The sequence below is a fragment of the Pipistrellus hanaki genome (genome assembly GCF_964339955.1).
Source record: "Pipistrellus hanaki genome assembly, chromosome: 14".
NCBI lineage: Eukaryota > Metazoa > Chordata > Mammalia > Chiroptera > Vespertilionidae > Pipistrellus > Pipistrellus hanaki.
Window position 1 is genome coordinate 4239608 of NC_140516.1, and position 18916 is coordinate 4258523.

The 18916-nt window shown below is 43.4% G+C and overlaps 1 protein-coding gene across 3 annotated transcripts in view; it reads right to left on the minus strand.

Moving 5' to 3' along the window:
• Positions 1-18560, minus strand: part of ERCC6 (ERCC excision repair 6, chromatin remodeling factor) — an 82608-nt gene extending 64048 nt beyond the window's left edge. Inside the window, exons 1-5 of one of the 3 annotated variants that reach the window (XM_084904717.1) lie at positions 18456-18560; positions 13941-14376; positions 12069-12189; positions 10073-10184; positions 7656-8364 (exon numbers count right to left, since the gene is read on the minus strand). In XM_084904717.1, coding sequence (XP_084760843.1) covers positions 7656-8364; positions 10073-10184; positions 12069-12189; positions 13941-14362 — 1364 coding nt within the window. In that variant the 5' untranslated portion in view covers positions 14363-14376; positions 18456-18560. Of the gene's footprint in view, positions 1-7655; positions 8365-10072; positions 10185-12068; positions 12190-13940; positions 14377-17065; positions 17178-18455 lie in introns of those variants that run through there. The other 2 variants (XM_084904719.1, XM_084904718.1) reach the window with 2 other exon arrangements.
• Between the last annotated feature and the right edge of the window lie 356 nt (positions 18561-18916).

Sequence of the window (18916 nt, forward strand, 5' to 3'; positions counted from 1 at the left end):
TCATGGACCCCTTACCAGCTTGATGGGAACTTTGTAGTAATGTTTCACCCAGTGGGCATGCAAATAACAAAAACAGCTAATATTTACTTGGCCTGACATTTGCCAAGTATCTTGGACATATTATTGTTTGTAATTCTCATAATGCCCTTGAAGAAGGTGCTGCTGTGATTCACACTGTATGGATGAGGATATCCACAAAATCTCAAAGCTACCAGATGAGACTTTGGCATTCTGATTTCATGGCCTGTGATTTCTAACCTCTGCCAAATATCACTTCTTTAAATAATGTCAGCTAACTCTGGTCAAGCTGTGTTTTGAAATTATACATACAACCCTAGCCGGCTTAGCTCAGTGGACAGAGTGTCAGACTGAAGGGCCCCCAGTTTGATTCCATTCAAGGACATGGACCTTGGTTGCAGGCTCCTCTCACATAGATATTTCTCTCTGTCTTTCCCTCTTTCTCCACTTTCTCTAAAAATCAATTGGGTGAGGATTAATTTTTAAAAATATAGAAATTATACCTACTTACATACAAACACACCATCATAGCCTGCCCAAGATCAGCAATGTGAAGATTCAAACCCAGATCATCGGGCTCCAGAATCTGCACTCCTTATTCTTACATAACCTTGCCTCTCAAAATGTATTTTTCAAAATCCCCAAAACTACCTTTGCTAGTACCAAGCAAAGAGTAGATAATTATTTCATTAATTGCTATACAATGCAAACAACTACAATATACAAGAGCAAATCAAATTCTACTAAACCTCAATTCAAATTTGTCTCAAAAAATGCCATTGCTAAAGTTTAAGGAGGAAAAAGATGGTTTTCATTTTCGCGCAATAATGTGATTTCTTCCCAACCTCAATACTGTGCACAATGAGTCCAAACTCACTTTTCACTCGGCATTTGCCATCTGTCCAAGGAGCAATAAAATCAGTTTAGTTCTTTGACTATAGATAATCTGGATTGAACTGATGTATAAGACACATTTAATATTAGACAATCCAATATACTCAACTGCCTACACAACCCACAAAAAATGGAAAACATACCTATTAATAGGAACTGTCAAATTATTCATAAACTTGAGATCATATATTAACAAAATGCTCTCCCTGAAACAAAGTCACAAATTTTACCTTACTGCTCTGTCTTCATTTTTACATTGCAAGGCCACCAAGGCCAGAGTAGTTTGGATCTACGTGGACTGTGAGGAAGTCACAATGATATAGTTAAATCACTCTTAATACAGGGTGAAATTCCAATCTGAGGATCATTCTCCACTGACTGCAATATCCATGAAAGAAATTCTACAACAGAAGCACAATAAGTACAATTTGACTTTTAAAAGTATATTCAAGGCACCAAGCTGGGTATTTAATATCGTTTGCATTTCTGCAGCGCACTGGATTCTCTATTTCAGACAGCTCAGAATTCCTTACAGATTACTCTAATTTGCTAAATTGAGATACTCGGTGTTTTACTTTTCTTATCTGCCTTTTTATGGTCTTTCTGGGTGGACTTAATTGGCACATCTAAGCAGATGAAATAGCCTCAGTTAGGAGTCCAGATCGCACAGAGTAAATTAAGACTGATGCAGACAATTATGCACTGGAGCTGAGAATGAGAGGTGTATGCAGAGCACAAAGCTAAATTAGTCTTCATTTGTGTCTTAGCTTTATCATTTAAAAGAAGGCAAGATGCACCCTAAGAAAATTCTTTAAGGCAGTAATTTTTGCTTCTCTTCAAAACACAGACTTTTTGGCCCTAGCTGGTTTTGCTCAGTGGATAGAGCAGACTGAAGGGTCCCAGGTCTGAGTACAGTCAAGGGCACATGCCCAGGTTGTGGGCTCAATCCCCAGTGGGGGTGTGCAAGAGGCAGCCGATCAATAATTCTCTATCACCATTGATGTTTCCATATCACTCTCCCTCTCCCTTCCCCTCTAAAGTGAATAAAAAAAATTAAAAAACAACAACAACAACAACAACACCGCCAAAACCTGTGTGACTATGTGGATAGAGCGTCGGCCTGCGGACTGAAAGGTCCCAGGTTTGATTCCGGTCAAGGGCATGTACCTTGATTGCGGGCACATCCCCAGTGGGGGGCGTGCAAGAGGCAGCTGATCGATGATTCTCTGTCATCGATGTTTCTAACTCTCTATCCCTCTCTCTTCCTCTCTGTAAAAAATCAATAAAAATATATATTAAAAAAATAAAAATAAAAAAATAACACCGACTTTTTGGTTGATCTCTTACAACCCCTGTCCCCTAAATGTGCCGGTGGGGCGCGGGGGGGGGGGGGGGGGGGGGGGGGCGGCGCCCAGGAGAGGTCAACGGGGAAAAAGAAGACATATGTAATACTATAAACAACAAAGAATAAAATAAATTTAAAAAAAAGAAATACAGACCCTTAGAAGAAAATCAAAAAGGACATAGTTTTATTTCTTGAGAAAGAAATTAAGTCCCAGAAACTAATTATATTTAGGTTTCTAGATCAAGTCCATATTAAACTTTTACCAAATTCAGATTTTTAGGAATCAAGTGATGTTGGTTATTTTTTTTAATTGGGATATAATTGACATATAACACTATATTAGTTTCAGGTATACAACATAAGATTTGATACTTGCGTATGTTGCAAAGTGATCCCTACAGAAAGTCTAATAAACATCTGCTACCACACATAATTATAAATTGTTTTTCTTGGGATGAGAATACTTAAAATGTACTCTCTTAGCAACTTTCAAATATGCAATACAGTATTACTAACTTAACTGTAGTCACCATACTGGTTTGTGCTTTGTGTGTGTGTGTGTGTGTGTGTTTAAGTCAAGCTCTACACGGTAATTTGGCCTTTATGTAAGTGCCACCTAAAGGTGCTGAATCCTCACCCAGGGGAAACCAGGATCCAAATGATGGACCCATAGGGACAATCCCAGCACAAAGGGAGACATCTCTAGACATCTCCAGTGCACTACAGAAATGCAAACTATGCCGAAACCGGTTTGGCTCAATGGATAGAGCGTCGGCTTGGGGACTGAAAGGTCCCGGGTTCGATTCCGGTCAAGGGCATGTACCTTGGTTGCGGGCATATCCCCAGTAGGGGGTGTGCAAGAGGCAGCTGATCAATGCCTCGCTCTCATCGATGTTTCTAACTCTCTATCCCTCTCTCTTCCTCTCTGAACAAAATCAATAAAATATATTTTTTTAAAAAGAAGAAAGAAATGCAAACTATATGAAATACCCAAACAATAAAATGGAGACAGAGCACCGGGGAGAGTGGGTCTGGGGGCGCGGCCTCCAGCAGCATTTCGGGGAGCAGTGGAAAGCATGCAGCAGGCCTCCATGGAGCAACGGCGGAGCTAGTTGCGAAGGCCAGGCTCTCCTGAGTGCACTGCACCCGACCCAGCTGACAGGCTGCTTCCACCTGACCACACCAACGTCAGGCCCCAGATTCCTTCAGCTTTTTGAGCTCAGGTTCCCTCTCCTAAGGGGCTGTGAGGTTTAAACCAACGAACCCACATTACACGAAGCACTGCAAAGTAGTCAACATTCAATAATGTTAGCTATTATTGTTCTCATATAATCTCCTCCCATCCCTGCTCAAGCCATGGAGCCTCCAAATTTCCAAATCCAAAAGACATTTTTCAATGTTTATCCTACTTAGCTTGACACCTATTAGCAACTGAAAATGCTGAGTCTTCCCCTCCTAGAATTATGTGTGTACACAGCCAAACCCTCTGAACAAGACTCAGCGCACTTTTGGGCTCAAAGGGGAGGACAAAGAAACAGTCTTCCCAAAGGATTAAGCCTTACAGAGCGAGGGAAGATATTCTTTAAGAGTTACATAATGAATGGAGTCATCAATCCTTTTGAGCTCAAAGTTATTCATGTAAAATAAAGTAAAAAATAAGTCAGAAGAAAAAAATCTTTAAGGTAAAAAACGAGTTAAAAACCAGTCACATCAGCAGGCATCCCAGCTATGGCTTCAGGTGACACCAGGGTCATAAGGCAAATTCTATCTGCATGGCCAGGGTGGCTCAGTTAGCTGGAGCGTCTTCCTATGCACCGAAGGGTTGCAGGTTTGATTTCCAGTTGGGCACAAGACTGAATTTCGGTTCGATTTCCAGCTGGGGTGCATATGAGAGGCAGGCAATTAATGCTTCTTTCACATCGATGTTTCACTCTATTTCTCTGTCTCTTTCTTTCTCCCTCTTTCTCTCTAAAATCAGTAAAACATATCCTTGAGTGAGGATTTAAAAAATTCTATCCACACCGTACTTGTCAGGTCTAGACTCCCTAGCAATCTCCCCAAATCCCCATCCAACTGGTTTTTTTGGTTTGGTTTCAATCAGGAAGATAAAGGCAGCTATATGCTGATTCTTGGCACCACCTTGTGGTCACATCTAGATATTACACATTCCACATCATTCCACAAATGGAAGGAAACATATTTACACAACCCTGTCCTGGCTCCCAATCCCAGTTCTACCTCTTAAGAAATTATTAAAACTGCAAAGACTGACTTGAGGCCCTGGGTTAAATCAGAAAGTAGGATCATAGTGCTATTATCCAGTCCCAGGAAAGGTTAAACTGTAGAGGAGGCTTGGTAGGAAATTCCCATAAGCATCAGCTAAAAAAAAAAAGATACCTAGATAGAATTGATCTTGAGCTAATAAAAGACTTATGGCACAAACTGAAAGCATAAAGGATATGAGACGTCTAAGAGTCACCCGCTTTCATGAATTTAAAAGAGCTTTATAATTAACACATTGCGGGCGGATCACCAGCATTCTCATGTTTTCATATTACACAGTGTTTTACATAAATGTTAAAGGCATGCCTTAAAATTAAATACCCATTGCATTTTGGAGTTATTTATTACATGTTCTTAAAAGCTAATATCTTTTTAAAGTATGACATTTTGTAAAACATGTTTTGTACTCATTCAATAGAAACTTATCTGGCCACTGGGAAAAGCTAGCAATAAAACTACTGGTGCACAATGTGTTAACAGGGCCATAATACAAAGTTCAAAAAATGTGGGACGGGGGGCAGGGGGAGCCAGTGTGTGTGTGTCATGGAGCCAGGTCAGCTGGTTTGAACAAGACCACGATACCTGAGATTGCAAGCTGGGTGCATCACACCAGAGTCAAACCTTACATGGTAGAAGACTAGACACCCATTCAGCATCCAGGATACTCATGCAAGCCAATTGGAGATTTCAAACTCTTCTTTAAACATGTTGCCAATCCAGATAAGTCCAAATAATTATCCTTCTCCTTGCTCTACACCTAGGGGATAACACTCCTTCCTTAGTGCCTATAACTTAAATCTGCCTGGCCTTGCTGGATATGTATCCGCTCTCAGGACTGGGGCCAACTAGCCACTGGAACCTACACGGACTGTTACCCCCACTTTCCTACACATAAAAATTATGTCTCGCCAAAGAGAAGAATAGAAAATACAATCAAAGCCAAAAAGATTTTCTTCCCTTGTATCAAAAACAACTAGAAATCTTACACCTCTAAAATTCCACCCCAACCTTGTTCACCAATTTAATAAATGTAAGAGGCACCCAATTCCCAATTTGTATTCCCAGCCCTTCTCCTGGCTCCCTAAACCAGGGACCAGTGATAGGAAGCCTGTCCTCCACCAGTGCTCACACGTGTTCACTGTCCCTGCCCACAGACAGTCCACACTAAGGGATGAGCCTAGGACTACAGTCCTCTATAGGATGAGAGGGAACTAATGAGTTAATCTACTGGCCCAAAGGACTGACTATTAACAGCCAAAGTTACAACAGCTCCAGAGAGTCATTCCACTGTGGGTCTAACTTGACTAGACCTTCCTTATTCCTTGATTTATCTCAACCAGACCTGAAATGTATCCACTAAATGCCCCTGGTTTCCATCACCAAAATCATTATCTTTGAGAACCTATCAGATCCACCCCATTTCTTGAAAGATACTTCCCAGAGACCACATCCATACCTTAGCCCCCACAAATGTGGCAGCTCCACAAATATGGCAGCTCAAGGAATTTGTTTACTCTTTTATCCAAGAAAAGAAAATAGGGCTACCTGACTCCATAGGAGGGAGGCAGGAGAGCTACCAGGACAGGACGGGAGGTCATGAGGAATGCACTGTACCTATATGGGACATGACTCTCACTGGAAAACACCCCCCCCCCCCCCCCACGGGGCCTACACTTCATCCGGGCATCGAATAGCCACCTTTCCCTCCACCTGGACGGCGAGGCCTTTGCACTTTAGGGTACATAACCTCACACATCGACACTGCCTCACGCTCCTGCCAGTTCTTAGTAAAGATTATCCAAGAGAGCATGCCTCTCATTCCCCTCTTCATGGTGCTTGGTGTTGCCGCAGGGGCAGGGAAATGAGCTACTGGAAAACTAGCCTTCCAGGGAGAATTCCAACTCTCCCTAGAAACTGCAGATTTCTTTGAAAAGGCTTACAAAACAGGGCTTTAGACTTACTGACTGCTGGGGGAGGCGGAGTGCGTGCATGAACCTAAAGGAAATCTGGTGAAGGGATCCCTCCGTGCTGAGTCACTCAGCGCTCTCGGTGAGCTGCAGTGAGACTGGTGAGACAGGAGACCAGCAGTACTGTGCTCAGGGAGACAGTGGAGAAACTGGGACCATGCACTGTTCTCTGCTCACTGAAAAGGTGTGGCAACACGCAATGCTGACATTACAAGGAACACGCTCACCTTCCCTTTTACCTTATATCTCACTTGCATCATATACTAACGAAGTCATGGAAATAAAAGCCAGAGTCAGTCTTTAGCATAAAAAAAGGACAGTGAATAGGACAGGTATGCTGTGTATATGAAGTACATTTCTGGCATGACAGTGGTTTATAATTCTGTAGATATCTACTTTTCCAAGGTAGGGAGGGAGGATTTAAGAAACCAAGCTTCAACAATAAAGATCTTAAAAAAAAAAAAAAAAAAAAAAAGCAGCAGCCAAGCTTATTCTTTCACATGTTAAAGCTTAAATTTCAGCTCTTATTTGAAGTAAAGTCCTTCAAAATTACTTTCCTGCTTCAAAAGAAAAAACAAACTATCCAGCATACTCAACAGTAGTCAACTTTTCCTTCTCCTGAACCTTGTCACAGGGTGTAAAGGCACACATCTCATGCTGCAGGAGCCCGCATTTCATCCTCCCAAACCCTTCACCTAGGACAGTAGTCGGCAAACTCATTAGTCAACAGCCAAATAGCAGCAGTACGACGATTGAAATTTCTTTTGAGAGGCAAATTTTTTAAACTTAAACTTCTTCTAACGCCACTTCTTCAAGATAGACTCGCCCAGGCCGTGGTATTTTGTGGAAGAGACACCCTCAAGGGGCCAAAGAGCCACATGTGGCCGACCACAGACAGACCTAGGATTTTCTTCTTGGACTTGCCCCAAATCTCAGGGAAGACCCAAAAGTAGAAGCATTTGGGTCGGCTCCATTGAGGACTCAGGGGCTCTGATGGTTTGAGTACACTAAGCCTGCAGGAAGTCCGACCTTTGGATAACAAGGATCTAATATATTAAGCTGGGTCCAGAACTCTTATTTATTAATAAACCTGCCACCTAAGATAATGCAAGCGGTACAACCTGTTTATAATAACCTCCCAGACTGACCTTAATCGCTGTTTGTAATAATCTTCATCTCCATCGTCTCGGCATCTCACTCCTTTCCGACCTCCTCCTTTGGCAGCTTCAGCTTCTTCCCCAGAACTCTCCCCGTCCATCTCCTGCGCTGTTGTTTTCTTCTGCCATTTCCGCCGCTTGAGCACAGGCCCCAGCTCCGAGTCGGTGCCTTCTGCAGACAGGTCCACCTCTGCCGCCGCCCGCTCCTCCTCCTCCTCACTGGGTAAGTACTCGGACTCTTCACCCTCAGAATCTCCCTCTGCCTTTGGCCTCACATCAGACTCCAAGCGTTTCTTTCCCTTCGGCAATCCCACTTTCCCCTGGAACTGGAGAGCCCGCTTCTGGAGTTTTTTGATGTGCTTTTTCAAGCGCTTGTCTGTTTTCGAAAGAACTTTGCTTCTCTTGTTTGGTTTGTTTTCACTGAGTGTTGGGCTCAGCTCAGAAGTAACCGAGGCTGGAGTTTTCTTAGATGCTCTTTTATTACAAACTTGCTTCTTCCTTTCAAAAGACAGTTTTGCTTGATCTGCCAAATACTTCTCAAAGCCGGATGCTTCGTTAAGCATTAGTTTCCTAGGCTTTCTCTCCTGTTTCTGAGGGATCTGGGTACCAAAAGGCGTCATCTGGCCAGTGCGGATGAGCTCTTCCCAAGCAGTCTCCTGAGCAGGCATGAGCATGCCGCCGACGCAGGACGGCCCCGCCTCTGAAAGAGGGACACAATGCATTGGGCACCAGCGCTCTCCAGGAGGACAAGGAATATACTCAGCTACTCAGTAAACAGCAGGCTCCTACAATTAATTAATATTAAAAATATGCCAGTAATCATTAATGCCTGGCTAATGTGACTCAGTGGCTGAGTGTTGACCCATGAACCAGGTCATGGATTGGATTCTCAGTCAGGGCACATAGATTTATTTCTTCATTTCAATCCTTATGCTTTTTATTTCTCTTTTTCCAATACTACACTGTCCAGTACAATGTTTAACAGAAAAAGAGGAAGTGAGTACTTCATCTCCTCCACATGAGGAGCAAAACCTACTTCCACATGAGGAGCTGGATCGCACAAAGAGTCCTACACACTCTGTTTCACTGCCTTTCAAAATTGAGCGCAGGGCACAAGGGACTGAGAAAGGGCAGAGGAGGAAGGTCGATAAGAGAGAACACGAGTCTGAAGTGCTGGCTGGTGCCCCAATGGAGAGATATAATAGGAACCAAGAGCTCAGAAAAAAGGCAAGTCCGTAAGTCTACAAATGTGTAAGAATTTAGAACCTAGGTGCCCGCAAAAGTCAGGGAGAATTGGATAAGATTATTTGGGAAGAAGTTCAACAAGAGGCTCAGCAAAAAATCCTGAGAACAATTAACTTTTAAGATAAGGCCAGTAGGCCAAAAATAACTAAATAGGAATGGTCTGAGGGCGGAAAGGAAAGCCAGTTGAAAGACAGGAATCCCGGGAAACACGGGATTTGCTCATGCAGGCCAGCGGAGCAAGGGTGAAAAGAGGCTTTTGGATTTGTAACTATTAATCCAATTAAGGGTGAAAAGAGGCTTTTGGGGAAGTAACTATTAATCCGGGGCAAAGTTTTATCAAAGAATCAATAGGAGGTGAAAGACAGCAGCAAGTTTTAGGCAGCCAGACAAGAACAAAAATCCGTTACCAGTGAGAACTATGGTGCCTCAGCAGCAGAAAGCATGGCTTTAAAAGTGCACATCTTTAATATTATTTCTGTTGCCTCAATTAATTCTTCATAATTCTCGTCTTATTAAATAAATTTCTGGAGCTAGTAGAAAATATTTGCTTGAAGAGCTTAAATGTTAAGAAGCCTTAATTTTTATTTTCGAGTAATAAATGAATGAACAGCTACAAACAATTTCTAAACATACATACATACACACTGACTACAGAGGTATTTCATTTCAGACCTTATGCATTTTCTCAAAAGGTTTTCCAAAAGACGCCCATCTTAGACAGTGATATAAACAAAATCATGGCCATTGTATACCTGAAATGAAGCTATCTTTCCTTAAACAACAAAACTGATGTTTGGAAAGCCTATCAAATATGCCTCAAAAATATATGTGAAATCAATCCTATGAATGCTGATGATGTTGGGCTTACAAATTGTACCTCAATTAAGGTGTCAGTTGTCTTTATAAAATTAATTATACAAAAATGTAAGAGTTCTAATTTATTAAACATAATACGAAATGTGGACCAGCAGCCAATAGTAGACTGACTTAAAATTTCACTTTCACCTCTAACCTTGGTTCTGCAGGTGTAGAGAATAAAATTTTCCTAAATCAGTTTTGACACTAAGGCAAAGAAATGTCTTTTTCAGAAAACCTAGGCCAGGACTCACTCCTGGCCTCCAGTGTCAGCTGGGAGCACAGAGACTCTGCTCCCAGGACCTCACCGGCGTCCTCCTCCTCCGGACCGGCATGCTCGAGTTCAGCCTTTACCGCCACTCCTCCCAGGAGGGCCTGCAGGCGTTTCTGCTTTGCTGTGATCTTCTTTAGCTGTTGTTCCTTAAATGGTAAATGTGAATACAGAAACATCAATGCAGTGATCTATTGTTGCAAATACAAAAGACAGCGTTACAAAATTTTTAAACTTTAATCAAGAGAAAAATAAAACAGAAATTCCATATATATATTACTATTAATATCGAGAACCTCATTTGAGCCACTGCCACATTTCTAGCAGGAAGTAGGACTCAAAGCATTTCCATCAGGCACGCATCCCTGTCCCACCCACCCTCCCAACATAGCTTTTGACAGGCCCAGAACTGAGGTTCACTTGTACTGACACTCCGCTGATTTGGGGGTGGCACTGCTCTACTTGGTTCCCCCATTACAACTGGGTAAATCAGCACACTCCTCTGTGTTCGGACCTTCACAGCCAACGGGCTATGAGGTCAATAGGCTGGAGGGTAAGAAACTTAAATGTGAATGTTCAAAAGTTCAGTCAGTCCCCTTTGATAACTTACCATATTTATGATTGTTCTTTATAGAATTCTACCCAACCACAAAATTTTAAAGGAAAAATATATTTCGATATCCCTTTTTACCCCAATCACAACAGACTCCTCTGTCTTGTCACCCTCAATAATCAAAGCTCAGATATGGAGATATTCCTACAGCCTCCTCAATTAACAAGGCCTGTGGTACTCAGTTCTTCCTAAAGTCACGAATGTTTAAATACCAAACATGAATGTGGGGCAAGGAAAATCATGAATATAAAGGCCACATTAGAATGACATGTAATTTATTTGCAGTTTTTCTCAGCAAAATCTTATTTTAAACAGCCTTTCTCTTGAATAGTCTATCTCTAAACATCAAAGAGCTGTTAAAGAAAGACAGGGATATATAACTGAGTTGGGCTATTATCTAAAAAGTTCTAAAGTTTGAGCCTCTCCTCTCCTTGAAACTCCTGCCCACCGAAGCCCAAGGTCAGAGAAGGTCTCTGCACATTAAACCACACGCTCCCACAGAGGCCAGATGCTGCCTTTCTGATTTGGGAAGACCAACAGCTGCTTCAAGCCACTACTAGCTGTGACTCTGGGGCTGCTATTCCGGAGGTGAGAGAAGATGGGGTGGTGCAGATAATGGACTGGTGATTGGAAAGCAAAAGGAGGAACTGAGTCTACACACATCCCCACTAGCACAGCGTAAGTGAAAGATGCACAGACTCTACTCATTACAATGAATCAGTTGCAAGCACAAGGATATCTGTTAGTCATAAATAAAATGATCAAATGGCAGAAATAAAATGATCAAAATTAGTCATTCCTATCTTCTGCAATGTATTTCTAAAAGTGTTTCAAATCTCTCTCTCTCTCTCTCTCTCTCTCTCTCTCTCTCACAGACACACACACACACACACACACACAAAATGTCCTAAGTAACAGATAATCCCTACCCTTAAGTTCTACGACTCTAAATGCAGACGCAGTGTGGCTGGATGATGACTGAAATACCTGAGGCCAGCCTCTCAGAACAGTGAGCACGTGTTCACTGCTCCTGTATCACAGGAAAGAGTGTAAACAATCAATGCAAGCAGGAGCTAAGCAGGAAAAAAAAGAAAGTTCATAAAAAATAAGGAGGCTAATTTAGGTAAAAGAAAATAGTGAGGCAAGGAAGGCTATGAAAGTACACCAGTAAGAAGGCATGCAAAGCCAAAAAAACTTTTTCTCAAACATGTATGTATGTGTGGGAGTATGTCTGTATGTATTTTTTAAAATATTCTAACAAAGGATATTAAAGGGAAACAGTTGAAAAATTAAACATACATAAAAACTCAAAATTTTCTATTATAAATATTTGTTTCAAATCTTATAAGTACTTTTCAAATCCTTCCTGAATTTTAAATGTCTAAATGATGACTTTTTTCAAGTGTTATTTTGAAATCACCTTGTTATATTTTTGCCGTTTTACAGAATCTAGTTTCCTGTTGATGTCTTTGTTGGTGGCAGCTTGAGGGCTAAGTTGTTCAATAATTTTATTGATTTGCCTTAGGGATGTCGTACATGACCTGAAAAATAAGATAAAATGTATCTTATTTTTAAGAGTAACATTTCTAAGAGTACAATATAAAGATTGAAATACTAAAAACATGCCTCTCTTATTTCTTATTAACTAAAAGAAACTAAACCAAAATGCATAGTCTTCTTGGCCATAAATAGAACTTGAAGTGTTGTTAGAAGTTTAAGATGACTAGTGTCTTTTTTTTTTTTTATCTGCTTCTTTAAATCAGCTCATTCCACTTTGTAAGCTGATTAATTTATCCTATAAGCTTTTAAGTGACTAGTTTATTCAAGAGACTACTAAAACAATGTGCAATAAGTTGTCCTTTTATATGAAAAGATGAATACATTTTTAAGACTACTTTTTATAGAAGTTTTAGGTTCACAGCAAAATTGAGAGGAGGGTGCAGTGATTTCCCATATACCCCCTGAGTCCCCTATTGTCAACAACCCCATAGGTGGATTCTAAAAGCCCATTATGAAAGTCTCTCAAAGCTTGGAAAGTACTAAAAATGCTTAAACATTTTCTTGGATAAGTCAGACATCTGTGGCAATATTTTTTCTTTCACATGACCAGAAAACATATTTGCGGTAGTATTATGGAGGGGGAAAAAATCGACTTTTAATACACTGCTCCTAAAATAGACACCACAGAATTATAGCTCCTAATTTTCAAAACACAAATTCAATATTGACATTTGTGTAACTTGCTGTTGTATGCTTTCTGGGTTTTAGCATAAAAAAGATGTTATCAATGCAAGTGACCGGCAAGCTGAGGACCCCACGCCACCACCCACCTGGTGCCAGGGCCTGAGGCTCTGCAGCACTGTGCCCGCCACCTCTGTAAGCAGTGGACACGTTTCTAAGGTCAAATGTAAAAGGTGTGTTCATCACAAAGAGTTGAGGTGCTCACACCTGAAGGTCAGACTACAACTATTCGAGAACATCTGCAACTCAAGAGACCAAAAGAACATACCAGAAAACTTAATAGAAAGCATGTCCTTTAAGTGCCAATAGCCACCTGTACTTCAGCCCTCCCCAGCGGGTAACCAACAGCTCCATGTTCCTCCTTCTCCTCCCCTCCCACAACCACCCCCAGCTAAGACTGCACCACCCTTCCATCAACCCTCCCCTTCGCTGCCTGGAACACTGGCCAAGGGAGAGAAGACTAGCAATGGCGTGAGCACTCAATCCTGCCCCCCTCCTAGCCCAGCCAGAGTCTCCCCCTTCTCTACCAACGTGTTCATGCGTTATGCTCTTCAGCGCCCAAGTCTCCTCTAACACACAAATGAAATCCCCATGGGACTTCATCTTCCCTTACAGTCAAAAGTAGGAAAGAAAGAGCAGAGAGATATTTTTCCTTATTTCCAGAAATGCAAAATCTGAAAAATTACTAAAGGACATACTCATTTTAAGGGAAAGAAACTACAAGATAGAGGAAATGTGAGGGGGCAGGTGTGCTCCTGGGTTCTCGAGCAGGACATGTAAGAACTGAGAGTGATTCTGTACACGTGCTTGTGAGCTCCGGGTCACTCCTCTGCATTATGCACAAACAGGCAGCTGTGAGCTGTGCATACTGCTCCGGAGGGGAAGGGCTGAGGTTCAAACACAGATCAATGACTGCCCTTTTGATTCTACCCTCCCTATGAGAAATCCTATAAATCTCCTAATATTTCTGGGATACTACAGCTAGCACCTGAATTTCTCCTCCCTTGTACACACAAACTCTGCAATTAGAGAGAAGATGGTCCACACTCACGCGAGGTCATCCAGGACGGACTGGTACTCCTTCTCTGCATCCGCAAGCTGGGCAGCATGGCTGGCCTCCTGGAGGGCACTGTCCACCTGCTGCAGCACACCTTGCTCCAGCACGTCCTGGTCATAGACGTCCACACCCAGCCCCTGCAGCTCCAGGGCCTGCGCACTGGGCTCCACCGCCTGGATCTGGTGTCTGTCGATGTGCAGCAGCGCAGGCTTTCTCCTCGCAGCTTCCCACGGACACCCCTCCGTGGAGCTGGAGGGCCCACTGGCAAAGGAACAAGAGGGGAGGCTCTCCTCCATCTCTGCATCACCGTCATTTTCTTGCTTAACTGTCATTTTTTCACCATCACTGACACACTGGCTCTGTAAGCAGTCTTGCTCCTGAGTTTGACTTAAGTTGGGAATTCTCTCATTCGTCATCTTTTACAGACTACCTAAAAGTAAAAACAAAACAAACAAAAATAAACTTTCAATAAGCCTTTTCTGTTATATAGAAAGGATAGCTACACAGTTTCCTGAATATTTTATGAAACAGATTGATTTTTCAAAAGATCAAGTAAAATCCTCCAATTACACAAAAGTATTACTTTTCTGAAAAGCTTTATATCTTATTGAGTTCTGATAATAAGAAAAACCAAAAGGAAAAAAAATGCAGTGTCCCTGACAAGGGACATTTGGGTGGCCAGCTAAAAAAGCTGACAACCAAAGTCCTGAGTGACCCCTAGAGTCTTCTCCATCTCACTGGCGCTTCCCACGTTAGCCTCTCCACTACACTATGGCATAAATGACTTACATTAGAGTGGCATGAACAACCATGATGTATAGATTTAGATTTAGATTTATGATGTAAGGAGAGAGCTTCTATATGAATCTGACACTAGAAACTTTGAGAATGAATATTTATTTACTCCAATAAACAGAAACAAGAGATAATCTAACGCCACTCAAATCAGAATCTGAGAAAAATAAAAAATAGTCTCAAAAAAACAACTCTATTTCAATGTGTGATATAATTTCTCACCTTAGGATTGACAAAAACATAAAGCCAAATAATATCTAGTATAGACCAGGAAGATATACCCTCACACAATGCTGGTGAGAATATAAATTAGTAAAACTGCCACATTTTCAGGCAGTTGCAATAGTTATTAAAATTTAAAATGCATATGACTAGGTATTTATTCCAGAGAAATGCATATATGCAGGTATGTTTATTGTAGCATGTTTTAATAGATTAATGTAGGCATTAGGTATATTCAGTGATACTGGTATAAGTCTTGTAAAGTGAAAAAAGCCACATAGTATAAACACATCTATGGAAAAAACTGCATCTGTGTGTATGGAACACACTCAACGTGATCTGGAGAGACACACTAAACCTACAGTAGTTGGGAGGGGAAGCAGAAGGAGCAGGGAGGAATACAGAGGAAGGGTCACATTTCCAAGTACTCAGGAATTCCTTGAATAAAAATATATCCACTCTATTGCCTGCATAACTCTAATAACTAGATTATAAAGCAAGACATTGACCAAGAGACAGCCTTGCTTTTCATTTAACTGGGAATAAACTAAGGTTTCTTTCAGCAATGAACTTATTTCTATGAAATGACCACAAGTACCCCCAATAGCCCCACTCCTTCCTCATCAGACAAAAAGATCCCAGAGGCCAAGCTGGGATACAGATGCCAGGAGCTTGGCAGCACCCTGCCTGAGTAACTCCCTCTCTAGCGGGAAAGAGTGTCAAAACAACACAGCAGGACGGATCCATACAGATGAACAAGAGGCCACGTGGACACAGAGGAAGTGACGATGCATTGGGTACGATGTTCAAAAGACACGTACAAGATTTGAACACCTGGCCCAGGGTGTGATACAGAGGAGGTGCTCAATATATGCTGAAAGGAAGTCAGGTTCAGAGAGGAGTCTTAAATAACAAGTCTGGTCTGGACTATTGAGTCACTGGTGAATTCAGTCACAAAAAATGAAATCTCTGAAAGGAAGCAGACTGAAGCAGGCAGAGGTGCTGGTGGGAAGTTATATATGCCAGGTATGGGTCAGCATGCAGTCAGAATGCAAATCTGGGCTCAAGAAGAAGACATGACAGGGACCAGAGATTCTTTTAGAGGTTAAAAGTGAACAACAGAGTAAGAAAGTTCCTCCTGCCAAAACCAGTTTGGCTTAGCGGTAGAGCGTCGGTCTGCGGACTGAAAGGTCCCAGGTTCGATTCCATTCGGGGGCATGTACATTGGTTGTGGGCACATCCCCGGTGGGAGATGTGCAAGAGGCGGCTAGTTGATGTTTCTCTCTCATCGACGTTTCTAGCTCTCTATCTCTCTCCTTCCTCTCTGTAAAATATCAATAAAATATATTTAAAAAGAAAAAAAAAAGTTCCTCATTTTTTTTTGGCTTGATTATTTTCAGGAGAAAGAATTAGCTTAGTGCTCTATCATTAACTAGTCTCCACTTTCAACAGAGGCAAGATTCTTAATACTGGCTGAAATTTAACAATTGTTTTCATTTTTCTTATTTGTATGTATGCAAAGATTTGATTCTCAGTTAAAAAAAAACACAAATTCAAATATTTACATAATAATATAAAATAATACATTAAGTAATTATGTTAGATAATAAAGGCAAGGTTGAATAATGTTTGCAGAAAACTTCTAACAGAAAAGGAAGAAGAGGAAATAGTTAAAAGTGGAAAATGAGATGGCAAGTTCACATAAGGAAACTAGAGTCCTGTGGATTTGGAAATTAGCAGGTACTGGTTATCTTAGTTTAAAAAAAAGTTTCAGTTGAGCAATGGGGACAAAAACCAGGCTATAGGGAGTTGAGAAGTGAGTAGCCACCAGTGGGTAGCCTACCCTCTAAGCCTTAGACTCTAAGAGTTTGCCTATGGAAGTGCAACAACTGAAATGATCCTATATAATAAAAGCCTAATATGCTAAGTCCAGTCATCCATACACTTAACCACTCGCTATGATGTGCACTGACCACCAGGGGGCAGATGCTCCAATCAGTAGGTAAGCTTGCTGCTGGGGTCCTGCCCATCTGGACTGAGGAAGATGGGCCTCACACACCCTGAAGCCCTCCTGGTCCCTCCCAGCCTGATCGTGTAGTCACAGGGTCCCTTGGCTTGCACCCTCTCGCAATCTGGGACACCTCAGGGGATGTCAGAGATCTGGTTTTGGCCAATCCCACAGGCCAGGCCGAGGGACCCCACTGTTGCACGAATTCGTGCACCAGGCCTCTAGTACTGTAATAATGAGGTGGGAGAGGAAAACTAGGTCAGGAAAAACTATTAACATGTCATAGCTGGAAAGGGAGCAGGAAGATAACCTACTGAGAACACTGTACCAGAGACTTATTTGTATATGTATATATAAAATATATGTTAGTATAGTATACACACACACACACACACACACACACACGTGTCACTGTAGTAACTGTTGTTGCAAGAGGAAAGGAAAGGATTCTTTATGACAAAGTAACAGAGGGACCGAACTGACACTGTGGAGGACAGGGAAGCCTCTCTGATAAGGATGTTTAGGCCAGTATCTGAAGAATGAATGAGTTAATCGGCCAAAAGTGGAGTAAACGTTTTTGCAAAGAACAGCATGTGTAATTCCTAAGGCTGGTCAGGGCTGATGCACTTGGAACGTGGAAGGAATGGGCACAGTCAGCGTGTACTTTACATTCATTGTGCACATCTAACGCTCCGCACAACTCAAGTCATCTGGGGAAACAGTATCTTCGTTGTCCTCCCCTCACAGCACCAGTTCTGTGGGCGATGGGGACTCGGGGCTGGAGCCTGGCTGCAGGCATACGAGGCTGAAGGCGGGGGAGTGAAGAGGAGGGTGGGCGAGGACCAGACGGCACGGGCGTGGGTAACCCGAGCTTGGACTTGAGTGCAAGACTCTTAAGAGTTTTGAACACGGTGATGACAGCATGGTCCAAGTGATGTCTGTGGACTGCTGTGCCGATAGCAGACTGGAGGAAACGGCGCACAAGGAGCTGGGAGACACGGGTGAGAAGTGACGCGGCGTGGGACAGGGTGGCAGCCGTGACGGGAGACGCTCCGTGGGAAACCACCTCGCAGCTTCCCGTGCGGACGGCTCTGCCCTCCTGCTCTCTGCCCTCCTGCTCGGCAGGGATACCAACGCCCGGAGTGCCCGACTGCATTCTGCCCGATCCTCTGGGTCAAACAACAAACGGCCCTGACATTCAACAAGGATCAATCTGGGCCGAACAGACCCTGCGCGCGGGGCCTGTTCCAGGCCCAGAAGTGAGGCTCGGTCGCAGGCTCACCCGCCGGGCCCGCCCGTTGGGGGACCTGCCACCCGGGCGCGCGCCGCGGCGTCACTTCCGACCGCAGGTGGGCGGCGCGGGAGGCGCGCCCGGCCCCCGGACAGGCCGGGGCTGGGGGGCCGCGGGGCCTGGCTGCCTGGCAGCACGAGCGAGGCCCAGTCACTGCCCGCCCGACGCTCGGCCCGGCCGCGCCGACACTCACCCAGGGCCGCGAGGCCGCCAGCAGCTACACGCAGACTCCGCCGCCGCGCGCGCAGCCAGGACTCCGACTGGCAGCGGCCGAGGCGCATGCTCCGCCCCCAACGGTGACGCGCGCGGCCTGCGGGGGCGGGGCCAGGGCGGGGTCTGCGGGGGCGGAGCCAGGGCGGCGCCGGGCGGACTGGGAAGGCGGTCCGGGCGGTTTGAGGGCTCCGTGCGGCTCCGTCTTTCCACCTTTGACCCGGATGTGGATGACGCTCCCGCGTGTATCTAGTTGCTGGCGCTTCATTCCTGATAAAAATGCCTCTGTAGCCGAGGCTGGTTTGGCTCAATGGATAGAGCGTCGGCTTGGGGACTGAAAAATGCCTCTGTAGGTGTAGGAAGACGGTTGTGAGCATTAAAAGACATGTTTTTAGAGAGAGAGGGATGAGAGTAGACCGTGCGAATGTAAACGCCCACAACCGT